This window comes from Ixodes scapularis, unplaced genomic scaffold (genome assembly GCF_016920785.2).
Source record: "Ixodes scapularis isolate PalLabHiFi unplaced genomic scaffold, ASM1692078v2 PGA_scaffold2__306_contigs__length_199485367, whole genome shotgun sequence".
NCBI lineage: Eukaryota > Metazoa > Arthropoda > Arachnida > Ixodida > Ixodidae > Ixodes > Ixodes scapularis.
Genome location: NW_024609857.1, coordinates 34329277 through 34348607, shown reverse-complemented (window position 1 = coordinate 34348607; position 19331 = coordinate 34329277). Strand labels below are relative to the sequence as shown.

At 47.8% G+C, this 19331-nt stretch overlaps 1 protein-coding gene and 1 non-coding gene across 2 annotated transcripts in view; one reads left to right on the top strand and one right to left on the bottom strand.

Moving 5' to 3' along the window:
• The window catches only part of LOC8031001 (midasin), a 122024-nt gene that overhangs the window by 98581 nt on the left and 4112 nt on the right, over positions 1 to 19331 (top strand). Inside the window, exons 59-70 of the mRNA XM_040222376.3 lie at positions 1793 to 2063; positions 4117 to 4313; positions 7818 to 7933; positions 8002 to 8074; positions 9160 to 9346; positions 11818 to 12244; positions 13154 to 13289; positions 14350 to 14547; positions 15175 to 15336; positions 16149 to 16391; positions 16972 to 17191; positions 17332 to 17451. Of these exons, the coding sequence (XP_040078310.2) occupies positions 1793 to 2063; positions 4117 to 4313; positions 7818 to 7933; positions 8002 to 8074; positions 9160 to 9346; positions 11818 to 12244; positions 13154 to 13289; positions 14350 to 14547; positions 15175 to 15336; positions 16149 to 16391; positions 16972 to 17191; positions 17332 to 17451 (2350 nt within the window). The remainder of the gene's footprint in view (positions 1 to 1792; positions 2064 to 4116; positions 4314 to 7817; positions 7934 to 8001; positions 8075 to 9159; positions 9347 to 11817; positions 12245 to 13153; positions 13290 to 14349; positions 14548 to 15174; positions 15337 to 16148; positions 16392 to 16971; positions 17192 to 17331; positions 17452 to 19331) is intronic.
• On the bottom strand, positions 806 to 887 carry Trnac-aca. Its single transcript has one exon. It is a non-coding gene; the product is annotated as a tRNA-Cys (tRNA).

Below are 19331 nucleotides of genomic sequence, written 5' to 3'. Positions count from 1 at the left end.
CTGGCGCACATCATAGTTTCAAGGAACAGCACCTTATGGTGCTGCGGGCCACGCGCCGCAGCACCATAAGGTGCTGCGGCGCGTGGCCCGCAGCACCATAAGTGGTGGCGCCCGCTCAACTGGTGGCGCCCGCTCAACTGCATCTGCTTCTCTTGACGCCGACGAACATGGCAGCGCCTCAAGCATGTCCATCGTCGGCGACCACAACCTCGGCAGTAGGGAAACCTGCCCATCCACGCGAGTACACAGACAAACTAAGAGAGCGGAATAACCCAGCACAACAAGCAAGGAGGCAAGCAGCAAAATCCACCATCGTTGTCAAATCTCCAAATATACGGCGGGAAAAACAAGAGCAGCGGCGAAATGCACTAGGAGACAGAGCAAAGCCTTTCGAAAGCGTGAGGCGCAAGCGGATCACAATTCAAAACGTCTCAGGCGGCAAGAGGACAAAGCCCTTCGACAATGCGAGGTGGAAGCAATACGTCGCCGGTGGCGTGCTTTTGCATTCACAACTCATAAGAAGTGCTTAGGTGTCCTCGGACTTTTGTTCCTGAACTTTTACGGGCATATCAATCAGAGTGTGGTTTGCATTTTCTGGGCTATAGTCTGCAGCCAGTGTACAGCCCACCAAAGAAAATTTTAGCTGAAAAGTTCTTGGACAGTTTGTATCATTGCATATTTGGCACTGTTTGCATAGTCCACAACAAGGCCATATGCCACAGATAAGAATATTAGGGGTGAAGCTCCTTAGGGTCTAGCATTGTCCGTCCGTCCGGCGTCCGTGCTCACATAGAAAGAATGTTTGCGCAGCCGACAGGATTCGAACTTGTGCAGGGAGACCCCAATGGATTTGTAGTCCACCGCCTTAAACACTCGGCCACGACTGTGGGACGAGTAGAAGGCTCTGAGATGTGGTAGTAACTCAAGAGCTGGGGATGTCATGGATGAAACATTGCATGTAGCCGCTCAACGTCTATACAGGAGAGGGCGCGGCGATCAAATGCATATATAATCGCGTTAAGCTTTGCATGCATTGGCTCAACGTTTATAGACGAGAGGGCGCTGCGGTCAAATGCTCAAATGCGTATATAACCACGTTCCATACAACACATTCTCTTTCTGTCATGGACTGTTGACTTAAGCGGTGGAGATGCGTTCCCACGGCTTCTAGCAGATCCAAGCTGATCCGCTAGAAGAACCACTGGCTCTGCATTTCACTGACCATAAAGCAGTAATAATGAAGTCGAAACGCAACCTATGAGCAATAAAAAAAAATCAGCACTACCTATGAACAATAAAATCAGTATCATCAGCACCACCAGAGCTTCGCCCCAATCAACATCATTCACCACTTGGAGATGCGGTCATTTTTTTATTCTGTGCAGCACCCTTCGAAAATGCCTGCTTTATCAGTGCACAAAAAAGTTTGTATCAAAGAAACAAATCATCATTACATTATCTGTCATTCACAAAATCTGCCACGTCTTGTCATAATGAACGAGCTTGAAGAAACAGATCCTCATATAATTCGCACCTGTAGGTGGTCCACACCAAGTATAATTACAACTTTTGAACGTGTATAGTCCGCTGACAACGTATAATCTGGAAAATACTGGTACTACGTAACAAACTGGTTAGCAAATGTTGACTGTAATTGGGATATGTAGTACATACATGCCTCGACATAACATGCTTGCACTGTATCGTAAGGTTCGTCCTATTTTCGCTAACAGCCTCGAGCTTGTCCGAGCCCAGTGAAGCAACTTCTTTCGGTGCCACGCTTCTCTTCCAGGACGGAGTGCCGCGCTATGCTCGTCGGATGCGGCAGCTGCTGGGGCGCGTGCTGCGCAACGATGCCCTGGCGGAGCTGACGCTGGAGTTGGACCAGCTGGCGGGGCAAGTGGTGGCAACTGTGCTGGACTTCGAGAAGCAGGACGCCATGTTGGGGCGCCCGGGACCCAAGGGAGACCCAGAGGCGGACAAGCGTCGGCAGCAGGCACGGCTGGCACAGCAGCTCAAGCGCAAGGCACTCGCCGACCTGCTCAAGGCGCTCGCTCAGCTCGGTATGGGTCTCGGTCTCCAGGAACGGAGCAACAATTCTCGGTCTTCGGCCAGTTGATTGCGGGAATTTTTTGTGTTGCATATAGAATGAAGAACAGAAAACCATTTATTTCTTGCGTGCGCTAGTTTTTATTAAAAAAGAAATGAAGCAAATTGAAGGTCGGGGTAGTGCTCAGTTGACACCATCTTTCGAGTGAGGTGCACAGTGACCACTCGGAGAACCCCATTCTATTCTATCTTCGGCGACCCCGGGCCTCCCTTCATGATTGTCAACTTTTCGGCTACGATAGAACACCACGCCCGCTTGGCATCGTTAAAGATCGTGGCAAGCAATTGAGACAAAAGACGGCTCGCCACTAGAAAGATGGTGAGGGTAGTAACGGAGAGGAAACAGCGCCACAAAAGCTTGCGTGCTCCAAATGACGTCGCGCCATACTTCCGACGACTGCCACACAAAACTGCAGATCAAGAAGATTTTTTTTTTTTTTTTTTTACGATTACGGGGTGAAATTGCAGTATTTCGGGGGAAGGTGGCATGTTTTCTCTCACTCGTGTCAAGATAAGCCATACCGTCAAGACCGGTTATAACTAGGCTGTATACTTTCCGGTTTTAACCGGAAAAGACGGATAAACATCCGCCGGTGTCGAAAAGAAAACAAATCGGGTAAAACCGGTAAACGCCGGTTTTTGGATATTTGCACACAAGCAACAGTTTTTCTGTTTGTTTTTTCACCGTAAAAGTCTCGTGAAAACGTTCCTCAAACTCGTTCATACTTTTTCTTTACGGTTGTCGTTTAGGTTTTCTAAGGTCTCTTAGTAATCGAGATGTGTTTTTGCTGTCATCGCTGATTACTTTGACCGTCAGTTTATGTCTCCAAAAGTTTGTCCTCATTGTGCCCTTTGGTAGATAGCCCCGTTGAAGGTTGCCCTCCTTCTCTGTGGACCCTAGTTAAGGGGGGTTTGAAGAGTCTTTCATATTGTGTGGGTTGAAGCGCGTCCGGAAGCTGCATTCACCAGACTGGCTAGTACTGTCCCAAGGCTCTTTGGACATTTTGGGACTTCCCGCGTCTAGCGCAAATGTAGAGCGCGCGCTCTCGAGATTGCGCCCAGTCAACAGGAAGAAGCGGGTGGCAATTAACAGATGCGAGCCTTGAATGTATGCATGCATATATTAGAGTAATGAAGTGTGAAGAATATTCTGTAGTATCAGATGTAAATGAAAATTGAACCGTTTCTCGTCTTGATTGTTTGTTTCTATTCGCGATTTTCTCCTTCGATAAAAGCCGTTTCAAGCGTCTGCACGAGACAATTCACCGAAATGCACCGGTAATTTGGAAATAAATAAACACCAAAAAACATCCGCCGATTTTTTTTACATAAATTAAAGCCGGAAGGTATACAGCCCAGTTATAACGAAATAGCGGCTACAGCGAAGCGTTTATGATTTCCCATTCCCTTTTGCACTTCGTTAACCGAAGTCGGTTATAACGAAATAGCGGATATAGTGAAGTGATTTCCGATTGCCGTTGACTTCATTATAACCAGTCTCGACAGTATAAAAAATACAAGCTGCAAATTCTTCCAACGTTAAAATCGTTGCAATGCCCCTTTAAAACCCACTAACCTGGATTGGTTCTGCCACAAGAAAAGGGAAAGCACCTTTCTGTTCGGTATCATCGGACATCAAACTCTCGTTGCAAACTCTGGACAGATGGTCAGCTGCTATTCTAAGCTTTCCTTGGAAGCTGTTTGTTCCAGTGACCCTGTTCCTTTTGTTTGTGTTGTTTTGATTGTCAAGACTGAAGCTTGGGCACGTTGGTGGAATGTGCTTTAACGGCGAGAATAGTGTACACGAAAGACGACAATAAAAGAAAGGAGCACACACACGGCACTGTGTAGGTGCTTCTTCCTTTCGCCGTCGTCTTTTGCGCACGCCATTCTCACTGTTCGATTGTCAGTTAATTGGGATTTGCCAGAAAATTATGAAGTTGTAACATCATTGAGGTTGTAAAGTGGCGGTGAACATCCCAGTTCAGTGGTGACTGTCGATTTCAGGGCTGTCCCATCGCAAGGGCCAGCTGCGGGGTGCCACGCCACGCAGCATGCTCGAGGCGCCTGCACTGGAACTGAGTGCCACGCTGAGGGACGGAGCAGCAGGCGCGGCCCTGGAGAGCAACTGGCAGGGCTGCCACAGTTACTACTACCGCAGCGTGGCCGGCCTGTCCACCCTGGCAGCAAGCTGTCCCAGCAAGGTGGGTCGGCTCCTTGAATAGATAGGTGGATGATAGTGGCTGTATTCTTTGTAACAGACAGTAGCTTGCACCACCTAACGTTCAACTTGTCAGTGCATTTTTTTTTCTGTGGCCAACTTTCTTTTTGTGATATATTATATGAGGCTCAAGCATCTTCCGTAAAGTGTAGAAAACCTTGACAGCCCCGAGTGTTGGTTTGGTTGGGGTTTAGTGCCTATTTCTCCTATAGGTTCTCTTTTTGTTTTGTAGTTAAACTTTGCAGACAATATTATCTGAAACACCAAATCTGGACTTGTTCTGCATCTGCGGTTTCCTCAAGTTTTATCTCGCGATTTGCTAAAAAGTTCAAAGAGGAGGTTTTAAACTTTGCGTTTTATCACTGGTTCAGATCAAAGCTCTTTCAGAAGCCGCCAATATGCCAAAAAAGCATGAAAGATTGTTCCAGTTCATGTTACCCTTGATAGTGCATACTCTACTTGCACCAAGCTGATTAATTCAAAGGATATGCAACATAGAGAAAAACTGTTAAAATTGCATAAAACACGGAAGCTGAGCTCGAACCTACAAAGTCAGCTATTTGTATCACACTATTCTTCATCCCAATTTTTTTTTTTTTTTTTGAGCAAAAGGGTATATTACACTATCCTATACTTAGGATTCTGTGTTTTCGGAGTTTATTTCTTGTGAAATGAAGAGGGTGTTTTTCGGAGTTCATTTTTCGCTGAAAATTTGAGGTTTATCAGAGTTTATTTTTGTTAGATTCCCAGTTCTTTAAAATTCTGAGTTCATTTTACTGTGCTCTTATATTGGAAAAATTCAAAAACAAAATAAAGTTTGGGTACCATGACCCGTTGTCCTGAAGGAATCTTGATGCGCTAAAAGGCAAACCCCTTTTACAGCGAAGCTGTTTATGGCTAGGGTTCCGTGGATTTTTCGTGTGCAGTGACTAAAAACTCTACGCTCGCACCGCCGCTTGCGCACACCTTCCCCGTATAAAAGATTCGAAGTAAATAACCAAAATAAAGCATTGACGAACGCGTGTGCAAGATACCACTTGTTTTAGGCTTTCGCTTTAGAACAGTTACTGCTGCAGACGCCAGCCTGTGCGGTATGTGGAACATCATTACCTGCATTGTCCTTGATGCTTGAGTAATTTAGCGATAGGTCTATTCGGTAGATTAGTTATCAATAGGCACCATTTTCAAGATCAGTAGACTCTCCGGTAGATAATAAAGGTTCCTCAAAGATTTGCACCTGTGCGACCCGCGTCGGCCATGTCTACGCTCGCACCACCCTCTCTTTGTCGTCGTTCCAAGCACTTGCGTGCCTAGTTTCCTTTCCTTCCACTCTCCTGGGGTGGCGGTCCCGTCGCGCATGTCTAGTTTCCTCTGGCTCCTATGGGCAGGTCTGTGTCGTATGCTAAACAGACACAGACCCACTGGTCGTCCACCTTCGCAGAGTGGAATGGCTCATTATTTTTTAAGTTGTTCTAGATTTCAAAGAAAACTGAAGTGGCATCTCCTGAAGACCATTTAGCCTGGGCTCTTATAAGGCTTATTTGCTCATTGTGACTACGGCTAGGTGTTGATTAAGGATTTTAACGCAATAGCAGTAAGGAGCTTGGGTCGCAGAAAAATCGGCCTCGGTGGCGTGGCAGAAAAGGCAGCATCGGTGGCGGGACGCAAAAATCCTGATTGGTGGTCGATAGGGTCGTGACATCACAGCCACATGACCTCGCACAGGAATTTCAAATGACCCACATTGCTCCCGTGAAACATGACGTCACGCGTGGAATGAAAGTGATTAAAAAACATGACGTGTAATGTGAATTAAAAGTCGCCGCATGTCTCTAATGATTTCACTTTATAATGTAATTCATTTGCACTAAAGAAAAATTTGAAGAACTTTGTGCGGGATTCGAACCCACGATTCTTTGGTTGCGAGCCAGACACGCTACTGAGTAGGCCATGCCCATCTCTAGTTGCTTACTGGCAGGAAGAGCATGAGAAGCGAATGAGAAGGCGATGTGAACGGGGCCCATTAACATTATCACGTTTCACTCTTAAAGGCGAAGCTTAAAGAGCCCCTAAAAGAAGAAAAATATTTCTTTTAAACAGTCTGGTTGGGTCACGCATGTCAAAAAATTAATGCTACGCAAAAAAAGAAAAGAAATTTTAGAACAATTTTGATGGCGCGAGATTTATTTTGAATTTTGCGCGCTACGTTCACGACGTCACGGAATGGTCATACACTCTTTCCACCTCAACGAGAGGGTCATACGCTTGCGCCACCTCAGTGTGATGGCCAAGCCAATCCACCTCTCCTCCACACGCCCAAAATGCCGAGAGAGAAAACAAGTCGCGTCTCGCGCCGTCAATATTGCTAAAGTTGAAGCCTGGGTGAGTTGGTATGACATACTTGAAAGGTTAAAACAGCGCAAAAAACGACGGACAGGGTAAAGAAGGACACAAACAGAGCTCTGTCTGTGTCTTTCTTTACACTGTCCGTCGTTTTTTGCGCTGTTTTAACCTTTTAAGCCGTCAATATTGCTCTACAAATTTTTTCTTTTTTCGCGTAAAAAAATTTGACACGCGTGTTCCAACCAGATTGTTTAAAAAAAAACTTTTTTTTTTCTTTTCAGAGGCTCTTTAATTGTTTTCCAAGTTTTTAACTCGATTAATTGCCATCCTTTAATCGATCAAATAATCGATTAATCGGTTTCGTTAATTCCCATGCATAATTTTTTACAAAGTCAAAATTATATAATTTTTTGTCTTTGGTAAATACGGGATGAGCGGCGCAATGTACAGTCTCGGATTTTAAATCAACCTTGATGTGTAGTTGAGAACAGCCAAGAGACACTCACACTCACAAAATATTACTTCAGCCACAAAGGCAAAGAGGTTTGTTGACATGCTCCAGCAATGACAAACTTGTTTGATTGTTCACAATAGTCTCTGCTGCACTAAACGGACATTTGCACGGCGTTAAAGTGGCCGGGACACGTATAACCTTCTCCACTTGTTTGAAGTTACAAGTCTCACCCTACAGTTTTCTTTAGGTCAAAATTTCACCTAAAGGTTGCCTTCATACAGGTTTACTCATCCACATCTCTGTGTTTAAAGCATTTTATTCTTATTTTTTTTTTTGTCGAGATTTAATAAATTATTTGGTTAAAAAAAGTGATTGCAATTAAAGCATTAATTGATTAATCAGTAGGTTAATCTATCATTTGCCCAGCCCTAATTAGGATCTCAAAATTCAGAGTTCTTTGGATAAATTTGAATTAAAAGAAAATTTACCAGCGAGTGTTTTTTTATTTTTTATTTTTTGGAATTTATTTGAAAACACGGAACTCTACCTAGGCTGCATTCTAACGACAGATGTTTGTTGGGGCAATGTAATGGGGAAAGTATTGGCATCCAGCAGTTATTGTTGGTAGCCCTTGCCTTGTTTAAAGTGCAGGGGATCGCTGTCTTTTTTTAACCAGCACTTTCTCTGCAGGAATTGGACCCGCAGCTGATGGATCGGTGCTGTGGCTTTGCCGCCCATCTGGCAACACTGGCCGTGGAAGACCGCACCCGCTCCTGCGAGGTGCTGGCAAACCTGGAGAAGCTCAGGTAGGAACCAGACATTCATAAAGCATGTTGAGTATCTGTGTAAACAACTCCTGTCCTCTCCGCAACAGGGCCCTATCCACCAGCGTGGAGCTGGCTGCCAAGGGCCCACTGCCCCCTCAAACATTCCTCGACCACTGGAAGGTGGGTTTGGTTCTCAACCAGAGCTTAATCTGTTGTGCTGCTAAGTTGTGTCATGGCCTTGTATCTATCCTTGCCAGTTTTCGTGCAGGCATATAAGTTGCTGGTACAGAGACCACCATTGGACCACAATTCATGTTTTCAGTTTATGTTACTATTACCTACCTGGTGCCGCTCTTTTGGGTACAACGGTGCATCTCCTGGAGATTATAATCATTAAAATAAGAGCACTGACTTGACACAAAAGAAAAAAAATGACCGCATCTCCATGTGGTGAATGATGTTTATTGGGGCGAAGCTCTGGTGGTGCGAGCTCTCAATTCCGGGTCCGCTTGGCGTTTTTGACGCTTTGCAGCAGCTTCTTGTGCCCTGGTCTCCGGAGCAGCTTGCTGTCTGCGTAGACGCTGAGCCGCAGCATGCCGAGCTTTTAGTTCGTTTTCATCCATGTCAGAAAGAGAATCTGTGGTATGGAACGTGGTTATATATGCATTTGAGCACTTGACCGCAGCGCCCTCTCGTCTGTAAACGTTGAGCCAATGCATGCAAAGTTTAACGCAATTATATACGCATTTGACCCCAGCTACATACAGGTTTACTCCCCTACATACAGGTTTGTATAGACGTTGAGCGGCTACTTGCAACGTTTCATCCATGACATCCCCAGCTCTTGAGTTACTACCACATCTCAGAGCCCCCTACTCGTCCCGCAGTCGCGGCTGATTAATTAAGGCGATGGACTAGAAATCCATTGGGGTCTCCCCGCACAGGTGTGAATCCTGTCGACTGCGCAAACATTTTTCTTTTTTTAAGAAGACAGATGGGATGGCAATCGATGTCAGCACGAACGCCGTACAAGGCTAAACCCTAAGGAGCTTTGCCCCTAAAAACAATTTCATTAGTCCTTTTGCCTCCCATACAGGAGGCATCTTCAATAGTTACAAATCAAGGCTAGAAGTTGTCAGGTTTTGGTACCCCATGGACAACGAAGCACCCTATGCTGGAGTAACATCAAAACTGGCTGCGGTCGTTTTTATGCAAGGCAGTGAGGTGCATCCAAAGGTTGATGACAAGTTGGGAACTGTCTGCAGGGAAAGGTGGCGGCAACACTGTCTCAAGCAGCCGTGCAGTTGGACCAGGTGTTGGTGCTGCTGCGTGCCTGGCCACGGGACGAGGCTGCCCCTGTCCAGGCGACGGAACTCGCTGTCGGACGTCTCCAGGCACACCTGGCACCCCTGGAGCAGTGCGCCCGGCTGCTGGCATTGCCGGCCACCCAAGGTGAGCACGACATCAGAACTCTGAGACACAATACTGCCAGGCAGACTACTAGTAAAAAAATGTCTACATCACCACATAGCCATAATGTTCTGGGAACAGGTTTCAACCAACAGCAGCGCAATCTACGTCCGCACAAAATAGCGTCGCTGCATCAGATGGAGCTGATATTTTTGTTCAGAAACTTGTTCTGTCAGCCTGTAAAATGGGGCCTACATAATTTCATTTAGTTTGAACATGCTTTAATAGGTTCTATTACTGTGTAAAGCATGATGAAGGTGCTTGCACCGACATGAAAATTTATTTAAATCTCCCTCTCTTCATAACATCTGAGCAGGAACTGGCGCTTCAAAAGCAAATTCACACAAAGAGAACAGCAGACTGAACTAAGACTGAACTGAGAATGACAAAACCAGAGATGAGACGCTCACTTGAGTTCAGTACAGTCGCATCTCGCTAATATGGACGCCTCTGTTCCCCCAAATAATTGTCCATAATATTGAGACAAAGAAAACCTGTATTTACCCGGTTCGTCCATGAACATTTTGTCTATGTCTGTAGTGGGGTATCCGGAGTCTATATTGGGAGGTTTAAAATAGCGTGCTCAAAAGTTTTGCATATGCAAATAACAGCATCGTCGCAACTGCACATGCACTGCTCTATTTCTCGAAAACTGCGTGCATACACAAACAGTCTGCATTCCTCCAAGGAGGATTCGTGATGCGCTAGTTGGCTAAAGCCAACACGAGCAGAGTTAGAAAATGGCAGCTCCCAGGATCGTGGCTTTGGCGGCCGTCGTGAAAGCTTTGTCGGTGGAATCATCGCAACTGTGATTTTCGATGTGGGACGATACTACACTCCTACGAGAGGTGCATGTCACAAACGGTCTGGCAGACCCAAGAAGGTGGGCAACGATCGCAAAATACAGTGGGACCAAAAACTTTTTTTTTTTTTTTAGAGGTTGCAGCATTTCGTGCGTGAAATAAGAATTTTTACTGTGTCTTGGTAGCATTGCAAACGTGAAATGCTTGGGTTTTGCATCGTGGCGGAGAAACGCTATTCTAAAACTCTTGCATGATGTGTGCTAACGCAAAAGCAAAATTTAGCACTAACGTGCACTAAAATTGTGTACAGTAAAACCTCGTTAGTTCGAAGTTGGTCGGACGGTGAAAAATATGCGAATTAAGCGGATTTCGGAATTATCCAAGAACGAAAGAAAACGACTAAAATTGTGCGCAAAGCCTTGAATCTTGAAGGAAACATTTTATTCAAAACGAGTTGCCAAAACGAGAGAACTTCAACCGAAGTAGTCGGCGATGTGGGACTGCCGCGTTGTGTAATTAGTGGCGCCGACAGTCATATTTTCGAGAAGGCTAACTAGGCGCAACATTTCAGGATCACTGCCGTCACATTGCACAAAGCTGCAGATGACATTCAGCGACTGTCTAACTTCCCCCAGAGCGGGGGCTTGAGACGCCTTCTCATTGTCATCAATCTCTGCCGTCGTACTCGGTGATTTCGCTCTCAAGGTCTGCGTACCAAGTTTACTCATTCTCTTTCATGGTTTAAGTAGTGTGTGAACATCATGCCAACCAACTCACCGTCACTGTCCTTAATGCGGCAGCAAAGCTCCTCTCCCTCATCGTCAATCCCAGGGACAAAACTGGCACTAGCACTGGCGGCACCCTCGTGCTCCACGGCCGGTCGCACATAGTCGATTTGGCGAATGATGAGACACACATGCAACGGCAACCCACTTCGCTGTCACTCGGTCAATTGCACGAAGGCGAGCCGTGTGAAAGCGGCGGGAGCAGGCAGCCAAGGCGATGAGCGAAGCGACGGGGACAGTGAAAAATTTCCGTCGCTTGTCACTGACTGTCGTCGCCGTCGCTCGTCTCGTCGCTCGCTAAATCGCTTACATACGGTTCAATAACGGCCCGAACCACAGCGGTGCAGCACCAAAAAACAAAGGGACTTTTAAGCGCATGGACCAGCAAACAGCACACAGATCAGCGAAGACGCGCGTCATCTTTGGTTTTGCTGCCGAATCTAGATGCCAACTGGTGCCGCCTAGCAACTAAAAATTTAACATGGAAGACCAAATCGGTAAATTAACCGGGTAGGCACGTGCGGAGCGCTCCTGTTGTTCGGTCATATTTTATGAGAAGTTACGGGACCGTGGAAATATTGCGAATTATCCGGGATCCCAAATAAACTGAGATCGAATTATCGAGGATCTGCTGTACATTACTGTAAAATTGCCTATTAACGACGCGTGACTGTACAGTCACTGACAAGCTGAGAACGCCAGGGAGGAACTTAAGTAGTCCCGCTTCCCGCACAATGCTTGAACAAATCGTGCATCTCTAACGCGCGCACGCAATCAAAACGCGCAATCAAAGACACACCCTGCCGTTCTCATTTTGTCGATGACTGTAGCCAGGGTTCCGAACCGAGCTGAATGTCCAACGCAGGACTACTGGGACGCCCCGAGCCAGACCTCTTAGAAGGCGCAGTGCAGCAACTGGCTGCATTGAGCCGAGAGGCGCACCAGTCGAGCGGCACCCTGTGTCCGCCCCTTGCGAGACACCTCTGGGCACTTGCCGAGCCCCTGGATGTCCTGGCCGAGGACTGGGCTCAGGCGCGGGCCCCGAGCCCCGACGGCGAGGCCCCGCCCTCGGACGCGCTGGCGAGGCGACTTCTCGTGGCGGTGCAGCGGCTGCACGGGCACCTGGGTGGCACTCCGGGAGACCCCGCTTCGGGGCCCCACCTGACCCTGCTGCGGGACAACCTGCAGGAGGCCTTCGTACGGATGGACTTGGAGCAGACGTGCAAGCTAACGGGGCGCCTGGTGCGGCACCTGCGTCGGCACGGCGTGGACGAAAATGCCAGCCAAGCCTGGTTTGTATTGTCTCTTTTTTTTTGGGGGGAGGGGGGGTCTTGCTTGTGCGGGCGAAAGTGAAATGTTTAAAATATTCGTAGTAATTCAAGATTGTGTTGTCCTCGCTCATTGCTTCTCTGGAGAAATGCTCCAAGTCACATTGGAAAGCTCTTTAATCCTCGAGCCTGATGTTCGGCAGCATACCGCGCCATGGCTTAACTATCGCATTCCCCTGTCGCACACTCGTGTCCCACGCCTTGCACCGCAATCGTTCCTTGCACGCCCGTCGCATCGTCGCCCAAGTTATCTATGTGTCAAAATCTCCACAAAATAAATACTAGGTAGTACTATAATATTCTCTATGAAACTGACACTGACTTTGTGGGTAAGGGCGTGGCCATAACTCAGAATGCACATTGCTTTTGTCGGTGGCATCTGGTTCCCATCATAAAGGGTCTCCGTTTAGATGTTGGCTGTATGTTTCCTCATGGCAAATTCAGAGTTTAGAAAGAGTGCAGACGAAATACACACTGATGGCTTTACTTCTACCAAACTTTGTTAAAACAGACACAGAAAAGAGGAGGGCATTGTTTTCTGGAGGATAGAGCTAGCTGTCTAAGATATGTCATTTTTTTTTCCTCGATTGCACATTAAAATATTATCCTCGCGTGGTCGTTCGTTGAGGCATGCCAAACATTCTTTCTTGATTCGGCACGTAACCACCCGGTCACTTCGCTCGGCTGTTTAGACCCAGAAGGAAATCAGAACCGTCACCGCATATTTCTGGCATCTGGCTTACTTACGCAGCAATCTGTGACCCTCGTTTTGCTCCGGCGGTGTGGCGTCTTTTCTAAATATATGCTTGTCGCTTTTTTTTTTTTTTTTTTTGCGTGTTTTGTGGTTTTCTGAAAGACTGGTATTTCTTGCAGCGATGCCGTCGTTCCGCTGCTGCGGCAGTACCTGGGTGCATGCCGCTACCTGGCATCCCTGCAGCTGGCCGCCCATCGCTCTGGGCTCAAGCTGCTCCACATTCTGGCCTCCCTGTTCTCCACCCTGGCCAAGAAGGCAAGTGGCGGCGTGGTCTGGGGCAGACAGGATGCCCCAACTGCTCTTTCAAAACTTTGACACCCAGCCTTCTCTAAATCCAGTAGTTCAGATTGTGGTTGTTGTCAATTCAAATCCACCATATGCAAAGTTTGTTCTTTGAATCAGATATTCCAGAGTGCCACTATTTACTAAAAGCTTCTTTGAGCCATGAAAGCACTTGTGGCAAGAGATGAGAGCCTCATATAGGCATGCACTCTTCAAGTTTGGGGCCCCCAGTGTCTCACGCTTGCTTAGGGTTGGTGACATGGGTCAAGTTCAACAAACTGCACATTTGCGCGCGCCAACAAAGGTTGTTTCAAAGCTATAAGCCTTCTTTGGCAACACTTGTGCATCCACCCTTTGGCAAGAAATTACCATTTAGCTTTTTAAAATTTTCAACCTTCTAATTCAACTTGTTGATTTGCTATTTCAGAAAACGAGACCCAAGGTTAAAAGAGTGATTTCGTCAATAGAGCATGGATCAAGGATAAATGGGCAGGATGATAATGTAAAAATATTTCTCCCAATAAAGAGTGGTATGGCACAGTGGTGGAAAAAAAAACTCACCATCTGGTTTATGCTGCCTTTCATTTCCTACAATAATAACAGGTTTATTTAAAAATGTAATAGAGGTATGTTTCGGGCTTACAAAAGCACTTTTGTGCTTGTGGGCAGGACCCAGCATCCAACAAAAATAACCACAATGCATAAAAAAAAATTATAACAAAATAAAAGGTAAATTTATGCAGTATTTGTGCGGCACAACACTGTTCAACTATCTAAATTCAAGCACCATATTTTTAATTGACTTTTCACCGGTCTTAGCGAGTCCAAATTAAAAAGCCCTTCTGGCAATTTATCACAACAATGAGGCACATAAAATGACTTAACCCGCTTTTCCTAATTTGTAAACTACGGAAAGCGGGTTGGGTGCTGGGTAGAGAAGTGACTTAGGTCAAATGTGGCGCATTTGATTTGCGAATTTATTTTAGAAAATTGGCGTAATGGAAACATGGTGTTGTCCACCCCTCTCCCGTAGGGCCTGTGCCTCCCCGAGGAGTGGCGGGAGGAGCTTGAGCGGGAGGGGGCGCCCGAGCTGCAGGAGCTGGAGGACGGGGGTCTGGGGGAGGGCGAGGGAGCCAAGGATGTCAGCGACCGCATAGAGTCCCAGGACCAGCTGGAGGGAACCCGCAGCGAGCAGAAGGAAGAGCCCGAAGAGGAACAGAGGGCTCCCAAGGTGGGCGTTCCTCGTGTGCTTTAGATCAAAGCATCGGGGAAAACAGTTTTTTGTGTGACCGTTGCGCAGCATCTGAAAGTGAAGGCATTCATAACATTCTTGTGATGCTCGAGAAGTATGGAACGAGCAGGGAGAGACTCTCGAGGCTGCCTCGAGCATTTGCGCTCGAGTGCGACCGGCTGCACTATGCCTCCTCGCGTTTCATTACGACGTCGACCTCGGTTGCCGTAGCAACCCTCTCGTCTTAAGCGGTTGCGGGCAGTCATAACAGTCGGTCGTGCTCGGGCGCGAATGTTCGAACCAGGCTTCGGCCATTCCGCCACAAGTCCGCCGGCTTTGACGTCAGATGCGTGTCGCAAGTGCCCGTGTAACCGAGCCATCGACAAAAATGGGTATCCCTTGTGGGGGCAGTGCGGAAGTCATGTCTTGTGCCTTTTGCTTATTTGAAAATTTTTCTTTGCGTGGTGCCAGGCAGATGGGCACATTTCCTTTCAACATTTGAGCTACATTGCCCGCCGTACCCAAGATGGGAACCTTAAATCTCGTTTCTGTCGTGTATGCACTACTCTTGCCCTAAGCAACCCGGTTCAGAGCACCTGCCAAGGAAGACGAGTGGTTCTTTCGTAGGACGAAGAGCACGGCGTGGAGATGACCGAGGACTTCGAAGCCCCTGCCCAGGACCCCGAAGAGGGAGAGGGGGAAGAGGGGGACGAGAGTGAGGAGGAAGACAAGGATGAGCTGGATGACCAGATGGGCGACGTCCAGGGAGACGACCAGTTGGACCAGGAGGTGGGCCGGTCTTTGCATCGGTTTAGCTGTTATCTGTCGCCACCGATAGATATTGTTCTTAAAGCCTAGACCACTCTGCTGTAGGGAGGTACCTTACAGTTAGAGGGGAGCCTTTTGACAGAGAGCAAGCATGAAATTTTTTTGGGCCGTCTTGGTTGCAATTAGGAAAGCCGGATTCACAAGTGAATCCGGCGACCACACAGCTTTCACATAGCTTTTGCACATTTGTTGCAAATGGTCTAGTCTGCACAAGTATGCAAGTGCAAGCAAAGAAAAAACTACAAGCACGAAGGTGTTTTTTGGAACGGTGCCTGCTCTGCACAAGTGGGTGTGCATGGCAGCTGTAATCGAAGCATGGGGTTAGTGCATGTGCCTTTGGCTTAGGATGAAACAGTGTATGGTAGTGGGGGATCCAGAACTTTAGCTCTTCTCTCAGATGGCACAACCACGTTACTCATGAAGAACATTCCAGAAGCTGCCAAATCTATGTGAGCGTAGTATGAAATGCACAGAAGGTCTACATTTTGTTTTGTTGTCGTGCTAGTTTATGATATGCTGGTACCTTGTACCAGCATATCATACCTGCAAGTCTTACCTGCAAGTCACACCGCAGGGCGACCGCTTGATTAAGGCCATCAATAAACATATTTCTCCCCCCACTCACAACCAGAACTCCCTGCCCCAGGGACAGAATAGCAAAGCAGCTGATGAAACTGACTCTAAGCATTTGTTCAGTCAGAAGTGTGTTCCATTTGTATCGAACTGCAGATGGAGTGTGCAAAATCTGATCAAATGTTCTTCTTCAATGGCAGCTGTGGGATAAAGAAGAGCAAGAGGACAGCAAGGAGGAAGAGGAGGAGGAGGAGGTGGCAGCAGAAGGGGAGCCCTGTGCGGAGGAGCCGCAGCTGGGCGCTCGTGACGAAGATGCGGCTCCGCAGAGAGAGGAGCCTGCAGGGGCACCCCCAGAGGATGAGAAGGCCCCCGATGATGGTCCCGAAGTGGCACCAGAGGGCCCTCCGGACGACTCCACGATCGGGGAACCTCCAGATCCACAGGTGACAGTCGTGTAGGGGACAGTCCATAGCAGGATTTAGGTCGGAGGGTGTTAGTAGTCCCAGTGTTCTGATTACTTTTGCAGACCACAAAATAAAGGTCCCCTTGTGTAAAGGTATGTAATGATGCAAGCAAGGCAAAAAAAAAAAAAATGTTGATTGTCGAAAAGGGAGTGGCGGTGAGCGTAAGTGGCTATAACACACAGTTTTTATGTTTCATATAAGATCTTTTCTCCGAATGCAATGTGCTGAGACAAAAACGTCAATGCCCTCTTCGACTTTTTAACTGTTAAAGACCTACCTGGTCCCGTCAGTGTGCACTTGGAAGGTTGCTAGTTTGAGGTTAGCTTCAGCAGCACTGCTGTTATGCGAGGACACTGACAGCAAGACAGTCCTCCAGTGCCACCAGCTCACGCTTCTGCCTTGCAATAATAACTGAACTGAACACAAGCAAACAAGGCTGTTTCTTATGTAGAATAGGCAATCCTCAGAAATGCCGGGCGAAATAAAAAAGGAAATGCTGCCTGGAAGTTTCCTCGCAGTAAGTCACATGTTAACCCTCTTGTATCCTCCGTGTTTGCAGGAGCCAGAGCCCTTGAACCTCCCGGAAGACATGCAGTTGGGCTCAGATGCCGAGGACGCTGAAGGAGAGGAGCCTCAAGAGGCCCCTCCTTCAGAGGCAGTGGAGGAAGCGAAGGAGGAAGGGGAAGACCAGGTCACCGAAGACAAGATGGAGCAGGGAGAAGAAGAGGGGGAGGGCACACAGGAGGGTGCTCCGCCTCCAATAGACATGCAGAACCTGGGTGAGATCTTGCATTCTTAGAGCTGTTACATTTTGCCTTAGCCTCTTTCGGGCTAAACCGTGACACACTTCTTTGGTTGACTAAAGTGGTCCTCTCGAGGGCAAATGGGAACAGCAAATAACAGGAGCCCGACGTTGCAGATGGCGCAGTCCCCGAGGCCGAAGACGGAGGCACGGACGGAGCTGGTGCGAGTCACGGCACCACTTTGCACGGAGCCTCGACGGAGGAGCACGGTCCTCAGGAAAAGGAGAGCGAACAAGGTGGGCAGGCACAGAGTTCAGTGTGGACTAGTACATTTTGTGTACTCACATTTTACTACCAAGTGCATATTGGGAATATGTTCAGAGCATGACACAGTCAGCATGAGCACTAGATTGTCGTTTTCTGCTTGTCTTCTTGCACAGCTGAGGTTATCACCAGGACTGTTGGTGAAATGGTTTGTAGTTATGTTGGACCAACTTAGGCAGGACAGTTTGTAAATGCAAAAAGGTGCCCCTGTGTTGCACAGTGTACTTATGCTTCAAATGGAGCATGAACGCGTTTATCGCAGGTGGCTTTGATGCCGGCAGAGGGCAAGTACGGCAGCGGTACCCTTGCCCCTTTGCCAGTAGTAGTCGCGGTGGGGCTGTAGCACATCCAACCAATCGCGATTGCACCGGGGGTCATGTGATTGCACTCCTCGCTACCTGCTCTTTCTCGCCTTTGGTCACGCGTTCTCTCGGCGCTCTAACTCTGAAGGCCCATTCACACACTTGGATTTCCTTCGGACCTTGTGCCTTGAAACCTTTTTAAAATCTTTTGGGATGAGAGAACACACTGTCACACTGGTGCCATCTATGAGGCGACACTGGAACTTCCTTTCACTATAATGAAGGTTTTGCAGTATTTGCGAGATCAGATGTGCTTGCTATCTATGAGAAATGGCTATACTTGCGACTCCTAAGGAGGCGCAAGTGTGTGAACAGACCTTAATCCTTTGCACACTAGAACACAGCGGCTGAAGCCGGAGCAAGCAGCGGCTGCTCGACGGCATAAACGCGCCCGTGAGAGAGAACGTTGTCGATGTCTGGGCGCCGACGGTGTCGCCCCGAGTGTTGGGATGGAACGCATTCAATATCGAAATCGTGCTGTGCATGAATACGAAGCGGCACATAGAGGAGAATGTTACCGAGCAAAGAACAGACACGCTGGTGCGACAGAGCAGTTTGTGCAGCGTGTCCGTGAGGATGTGTTTGGTGCTAACTTTTCTGCGTGGTTTACGTGAGACACGGAACCATGCAATGTCGCCGGAATTTCCTGTCAGTCACGACGCAATATCATTCAAATGTCGCACCAGCCGACGTTATCCATTCGTATCACGTTGCGTGGTCGTCCGCACACTTTTTTTAAGGTGAAAGCCTTACTTGTTCCATTATGCGAGAAAGCGGCAGCGTTGTGCCCGAAAGATTGTCACACCAATACGTCATCAAGCACACGCTTCAGAAATAAAACGCAAAGAAAAGCACACCAACACACATGCTTCGTCATGGAAGCCTGCGGGGGTGCTCAAGGTCAAAGCGGACGCGCCTCACAAATCAAACGCAAAGAAAAGCACAGCAACGTGGATACTTCGTCGCGGAAGCCATCGTGAAGCCGGTGGGGCTCGCCGTGCCTGTACAGTGGAAGAGCATGATGTCACTGCCGGAGTGCCATGTGCAAAGAGAAGACGTGGTGCGCTGCCTGTAGGAATACGCTGCATCTAGAAGTGCTTTTGCATTCCTCCACGTAAGCAGTTTCAAATTCTCTGCCGAATTTTTACAGCGAAGCTGTTATGCACTAGGATCTGGGAAAAAATGTGTCCGCGGATGTCGACAGAAAACTTCCTATTGGTCGTGGCAAGTATGAATAAATAAAACTAAAAAAGGGGGCAACCAGCATGAGTCAGCCTTCCTTGGCATTATTAGATAGTGAGGTTCTGATCCCTTGTTACATCTCTAGGCATCGTCTCCGAGGTCGTCCTAGAAGTCGTCCTTGAGGTCATCCGAGAGGTTGTCCTCTAGGCGTCGTCCTAGAAGTCGTCCTTGAGGTCGTCATGGACGTTGTCCTCGAGGCCGTCCTAGAAGTCGTCCGAGAGGTCGTCATAGGCGTCGCCCTCGAGGCC